Below are 6,794 nucleotides of genomic sequence, written 5' to 3'. Positions count from 1 at the left end.
AGGCTGGCACTCCACGAGAGCGGACTGAAGACTGAGCCCACTCTTAGTCTCCGCTGTTGGTGATTGGTGATTGGTGACGAGGTCATCCTGCAGAAGCCAGGGCCCTTCGGCCCGGAGCTAAGACACGCCTGGGCCAGAATTCAAAGAAGCTGACAGAGGATCCAGGGCAACTCAGAGCAAGTGCCGGCCTAGCAGCCCCTGCACACCAACAAAGTGACTCGCGGGTCAGCAACAGCGTGTGGGAGCCACGCCACAACTGCCACTTTCCTTTGCCTTCCCGACCACTCAAGAATCTCCCTGGCCGCCCATCTTAAGCAGAAACACGTGAGCCAGGGGAATTCTGAGAAATGTAGTTCAGCTGGCCAAAAGGACACGTGGCAACACCAGCCCACTCTTTAACGGTTAGGTCTCCTCAGACCCTCTTTTTGTTCTCCGGTTAGCTTTAGTAAATTATAGTTTTGCCTAGAAAACGGCCCATTCACCTATTTTTGAAAAGAGTTATTTGCCGTAGTCCTGTGAAGCATTTGTAGCAATTTCTGGTCGAGGTCCAGTTATATCACTTGGCACTCATTAATCTGGTTACCTTCTTATGTCGTCTTCTAATTTAATTGCATTATCATCGGAGAATGTAGTATCTTGGGTTTTGCTTGCTTGGTATTTGAGAGATGTTTTGTGGTCTAATACATGATCAATTTTTATACATGTCCCATGTGTGCTTGAAAACAATGTGTATTCTCTAAAACTGATTCCAGAGTACACATGCCCACAGGTGAATTAGGTTGCCCAAAACTCTACACACTACTTTTTTATTTAGATGGTCAATTCCTGGCACAGGCATATTAAAACTCTCTATCAATTTCTCCTACTGGTTATGTCAATTTTCGCGTTATAAATGTTAGAGTTCTGTTATTGGATGCATATATGTTTATAATTCTTCTGTCTTCCTGGCGAAGCATTCCTCTCAGCATTCAGTAATGACCTTTTTTTACCCCTGATGATATTTTTTGCCTCAAAGTCTACCCTGTCCGACGTTAGTATAGCTCTGGTTTTAATTATGCCTTTTTTTTCCCTTGCCCAGTAGGGGTTTCTTTTACTTTCTTGTCAGCTTAGCTATGCATTAAAAAAAAAAAAAAATATATATATATATATATATATATATATTTGTTGTATTTTATCCATTATTTCTGGTGCGTCTATCAAGCAAGGTTGCGGGAGATCTAACTAGGCATGTTGACAGATCTTGAAGTTCTCAAGATTAGAAAACAATGAAACACGTACTCGCCTTTAAAGGGAAACCTATTATGTTTGATATGCAATCAGAATACCAGAATAAATTGCAAAACGTATGCATAACCAAGGCCCCATCTCACCAATGACCGTGTCAAACCATATTAATTGTAGGGCTCAACGTGAATTGTATTCACTTTGTATCTCCAACAGACAGGAGAAAAAAAAAAAAAAAAAAAAAAGCTTTTCCAAACAATCCACTCCCACAGCTTCCACGAAGAATCTGATATGACCCCCATCCCTCAAGGGTGGTTCCCCCACGATTGAGAATCACCAGTTTATGGTCTCCAAAGAAGACTCAGCTCAAAGGGGTGCCTGGGTGGCTCAGTCAGTTAAGCATCCGACTTAGCTCAGGTCATGATCTCAGGGTTCATGAGTTCAAGCCCCGCATCAGGCTCTGTGCTGACAGCTCAGAACCTGGAGCCTGCTTTAGATTCTGTGTCTCCCTCTCTCTCTCCGCCCTGACCTCACTCACACTCTGTCTCTCTCTCTCAAAAATAAATAAATTAAAAAAATTTTTTTAAATAAAAAAAAGAAGATTCAGTTTAAAGATGGAAATATTTTATTCCATTACTAGTTGGTATTCCTCCTCCCATCCCTCAGTCATTCACAGATGTTGCACTTTTCTCTGCGGTTCTGTGGGTTCCTTTCAACATGTTTCCAAACTCCTCTGGTATCTTGGTCAAGGAGGCCAACACTAGGCTCAAACCCAGTTTCTACCTGGCAATGCATGAGTCCTAACACTGGAGCCAAATCCTATCAGCTGACATTTACCCTAGTCTTACCAATTACAGCTTACTGGAGACTCAAATACCCACACTATACATCTGCTCCTGGCACAAATGGGGGTCTACTTTTCTCTACAACTGATTATGAATTACAAGCGTTCGGGAAAAGATGGTGTCGGTGATTTGGGCCCCAGGGTTTACAAGCAGAGAAAGCCCTAGCTCTTGTTAAGCAAGGTCGCTACCTGATTTGTTCAACTTATCCAATTTATGCACTACATGGAAAGCCTTTAGGAACTCATTAAAGTCAATGCTTCCATCTTTGTTTAAGTCCATTCTTTCAGCGAGCTCATCAATTTGAAAATCATCAATATGAATGTTGTAGTGACTATTGAAGAGTTTCCACATGGAACGAAATTCTTCCACAGAAATCAGGCCTAGAAGAATATAGAAGAAGGTGTGAGTGTTCGTTTTAAGACCCACTTAATGGTGGAGTGGGGAAGCTATACTGATTGAATGGTCCCAGTGAGAAGAAGCTCACTGCCATGCCCGACCATCAGACACTGAAGGAGATGGAAAAGTCAGATTGTAAATATAAGAAACAATGTGTCACTTTCAACTACCAAGTGGTCTTGACATAGTCCAAACCTGGAATGAGTATACACTCAAGGGATGGGGGTAGATTATGGACCGTGGGACCCTATGTGGTATAGAAATTACAAGATCTAAAATCTAAGGGAAAAGGACATCAGGGCAGAGGGAGAAGTTACCCTGGCACTCAACAAGAGGACTGCAAACAATGGCTCTGCCATGTTTTCTAGGCAATCATTTGCTTTCATGTTTTGATTATTGACCTTTTGGTATTCTGTGATCTCTGTGGTTGAGGATTATCTGGTGATTGTTTTAAAGTTTGAAAATAAGTATGGGGTGCCTGGGTGGCTCAGTTAAGCACCTGACTTTGGCTCAGGTCATGATCTCGCTGTTCATGAGTTTGAGCCCTGCATCCGGCTCTGTGCTGACAGCTCAGAGCCTGAAGCCTGCTTTGGATTCTGTGTCTCCCTCTCTCTGCCCCTCCCCGCTCACATTCTCATTCTCTCTCTCTCTCAAAAATAAATAAAAACATTAAAAAGTAATAATAATAAAGCTTGAAAATAAGTAATCATGCATCAAAGCCAAGCAGAAATGAATTTTCATACCCCTGAGTCCCAAACATAGGATCAGAACTCCAGGAATGATTTTTATTGCCAGGAGTAACTACTATGTTTAAATGGACAGTGAATTATCTTTTCATCTGTGCTGATGATTTATAAAAGGAGCTATTCTTGTCTAACAGATACAGAGGCCTATATAGGGGCCATATGGTCTTGAATACAGTTGGTGGACAAATTAAAATAGTAATAATCCTGGGGCGCCTGGGTGGCTCAGTCGGTTAAGCGTCTGACTTCAGCTCAGGTCATGATCTCACGGTCCGTGAGTTCAAGCCCCGCATCGGGCTCTGTGCTGACAGCTCAGAGCCTGGAGCCTGTTTCAGATTCTGTGTCTCCCTCTCTCTCTGACCCTCCCCCGTTCATACTCTGTCTCTCTCTGTCTCAAAAATAAATAAATGTTAAAAAAATTTTTTAAAAAAATAGTAATAATCCTAATCATGATTTTATCATAGCCTCCCCCCCCAGCCCTGAGTTAAACCAACTTTGGATGAAGAATGCAATAGATGAAAATAGAGTCTGGTTTCTGAAAAACAGATTAGCCCTTGCTTTCTACTACTACCGAACTAATCAAAGTTCATTTACCTGAGTGATCAGAATCAATGACATTAAAGATGATTTGCAGGTCAGATCGGTATCTGTACAGAGTTTCAATTAGAGTAGATTGAGCCTAAAATAAAGACGTTCTAAGTGTTAAAACACATAGAATTAATAACGGTCAATTTTAGTACATGTTACAAATACAAAACGTTCCCACCAATTCAAAGCATGTGATTCAGATAGAAATTCGAGAAGGCAGGCCTTCCTTGGAGTCCCAACCTTCTTTAATCAGAGAAAAGACCATGCTGTTGCGTGCGGAAGCCTGTGCAGTCTGCAGGGCCCTGGCTGACCAAGAAGCAGCGAACAACAGCCAACACGTACTGAGAACACGTGCGCGCGGGCTCCGCCCTGAGACTTTTCTGTGGGCTGTTTCATTCAGTCCTCAACAACGGCCCCAAAGAAAAGAACTATTATTATGTCCATTTTACAGATTAGAAAACAGAGAGGTAAGGTAAATTTTGCAAGGTTCACGTAGCTAGGGAATGGGATCTGATCTCAGCTGCCCGAAGCCAAGGCCCATGAGTCTGGTCACCGTGGTAAACTGCCTCTTGCGTGAAGCCGAAGCCTCTCTTGTGGGGGTATCTTAGTTTCCCACCTGCCTTACTTCTCTTCTCTCTGCTCTGACCTTCTCATCTCCCCTGCAAACAATCGCCCCAGTCTTCCTTCCCATCGGCTCACGTTCAGCCCAGTGTGGTAACTAACCGGCAAAGAGTTGTTAGTAAGTACGGGGCGGGGGCGGGGGCGGGCCTTACAACTCTCCCCGGGGTATTCCCATTTTAATAAGAGATTTTTAATTTTACAAACACTTAAGGCATAAGATGTCATGTCAGCAGGTCTATACTCTCGCAGTGTAATAGGGACTCTGTTGAGGAGCTGAAGGGGTGAGTTGTATGAAAGAGTGGGTGTCGTATCTGCCCTTCTGATTTGACATGGATTTTCTCGCAGAAGCTTTTCCTCCTTTTTCCATTTTGCCTATCCTTAGAAAGCACAAATTTCCCGAACAGATCACTGTGTACTTGGGGGAGCCCCCGTAGGCCTTCCCCAAGCCTGCCATGCCCATCCATTAGATGATTCCACAGCCAACTTTTCAAGACTGAGTCCCTCTCACAGGTCATCTGAAGGGTGTTTCGCTCCAGCCAGGTTTCAGCTGGGGCTATGTTTCACTTGCCTCTTTCACAGGTTTCTGGATGTGGATATCCTGGAAGCTGGACATGTAGTTAATATCTCCATTGGTGTCTGTGGTGACCAGATGTGAACTCAGGGATCTCCATGGTAAGTTCAGCCCCAAAGTGTTCTCCATGGAAAAAGCCCACTGGCTCATAGAAAGTTTTCCTAACAACAACAACAACAACAAAGCCCATATAATTGGTTGATGATTTGATAAAGAAACGCAACCTACGTGGCAGAGTCAGTGAGCAGCCTGGGGTTTTGAGGCCTGGGTGCCTCCTTCTCCCCTTTGTGATTTGTCCCACCAGGCCCCACAGCTCTAAGGGACAAATAAACTAAAGAAAGTCTTGGGTGTTCCACAGATCTTGCCCGTAATGTTATGTGTAAGCAATCAGACATTGGGTGTTCGATCTTTTGTTCCTTTTTCTGATTAGCAAAGGAAGGTGTATTTACAATAGAAGATTTTAAAACACGAAAGGATATAAAGGATAAAAGATTCCTTTCATTTTTCATGTTTTGGCATGTAATTCACTTCTCATTTTCCAAGGTCCTATCCCTTCATCCCCTGATATTATATGTAGTCTTTCAAAATATAAATATCTTTATTTTTTCTGATTATTAAAGATACGCTCGTTCGAAATGATTTTGAACGAATAGAAAAAATGTTATTACTTCTAGTGCACACAAACAGGGATATATACAAATATATCTACATTTTACCTTTCTTAGAGCCAAATATGCCTTGTAGTCTAGCAAATGTTTTATATACATGTGTCTATGGCAACACACATAGGATATTTATTCTTTTTTTTTTTTAATGTTTATTTTTGAGACAGAGAGAGACAGAGCATGAACGGGGGAGGGCCGCCAGAGAGAGAGGGAGACACAGAATCTGAAGCAGGCTCCGGGCTCTGAGCTGACAGCACAGAGCCCGATGCGGGGCTCAAACTCACAGACCGTGAGATCATGACCTGAGCCGAAGTCGGACGCTTAACCGACTGAGCCACCCAGGTGCCCCATAGCATATTTATTCTAATCTGAGTTTTTACTTACAATAAATCATGGACATCCATCTATGTTAAGAAACATAGATCTACATCATTATTTTAATGACTATTCAACTATTTCATTATCTCCTTAGGATCACTCCTATAAGTGGAATTTACTGGATCAAAGAGGATGCACATTTTTAAGCCTTTTGACATACAATACCAAACTGTTTTCGAGAAAAAAAATATCCATTTACACTCCCATAAAACCATTCCCCACATACTTACCTGCCAAAGACATAATTCCTTTTACCTTTTTGGGGGGTGAAGTCCTTTGTTTCATCATTTTGAAAGGAGAAAAGGAATTAATGAGGTCGAAAAAATTAAAATTAAAATTAAAAAAATTAAAATTAAAAAATTAAACACACACACAAAAATTGAAGAAATGATGCTAGATCCTAGGTGTGTTTCGATAGTAGAGAAAAATTAAAGAAAAATATTTTTAACAAAAATTGAAAATAAAAATGAGTTTTTTCTCTTTCTGCTGAGTTCCTTGGTTCAGGTTGTGTAGTTGTTGTGTTATCCTCAGATCAGTTTTCTAGGCGTGCAGGATGCTTTAATGTTGGTCTGGCTGTATTTCATGGACGCGAGACACACAAAAAACCTCCACCCTGTTCCCTTTTTGAAGCTTTTTTAAAAGTTATTTTAATTCCAGTTGCCGTGCAGTGTAATATTAGCTTCAGGTGTACCTATAGTGACTCAACACTTCTGTACATCCCCCTGTGCTCACCCCAAGTGCACGCCTTATTCCCCATCACCTA

The 6,794-nt window shown here is 41.9% G+C and overlaps 1 protein-coding gene across 4 annotated transcripts in view; it reads right to left on the bottom strand.

Moving 5' to 3' along the window:
* Positions 1–1,831: 1,831 nt before the first annotated feature.
* Positions 1,832–6,794, bottom strand: part of PPEF1 (protein phosphatase with EF-hand domain 1) — a 108,854-nt gene continuing 103,891 nt past the window's right edge. For all 4 annotated transcript variants that reach the window (XM_045471524.1, XM_045471522.1, XM_045471525.1 and 1 more), the window contains 3 exons: positions 4,986–5,149; positions 3,803–3,887; positions 1,832–2,449 (listed from right to left, as the gene is read on the bottom strand). In XM_045471524.1, coding sequence (XP_045327480.1) covers positions 2,241–2,449; positions 3,803–3,887; positions 4,986–5,149 — 458 coding nt within the window. In that variant the 3' untranslated portion in view covers positions 1,832–2,240. The remainder of the gene's footprint in view (positions 2,450–3,802; positions 3,888–4,985; positions 5,150–6,794) is intronic.

The sequence above is a fragment of the Leopardus geoffroyi genome, chromosome X, assembly GCF_018350155.1.
Source record: "Leopardus geoffroyi isolate Oge1 chromosome X, O.geoffroyi_Oge1_pat1.0, whole genome shotgun sequence".
NCBI classification, from domain to species: domain Eukaryota; kingdom Metazoa; phylum Chordata; class Mammalia; order Carnivora; family Felidae; genus Leopardus; species Leopardus geoffroyi.
The sequence above is the reverse complement of the archived record's forward strand: the minus strand, read 5'-3'. Positions and strand labels throughout refer to the sequence as shown.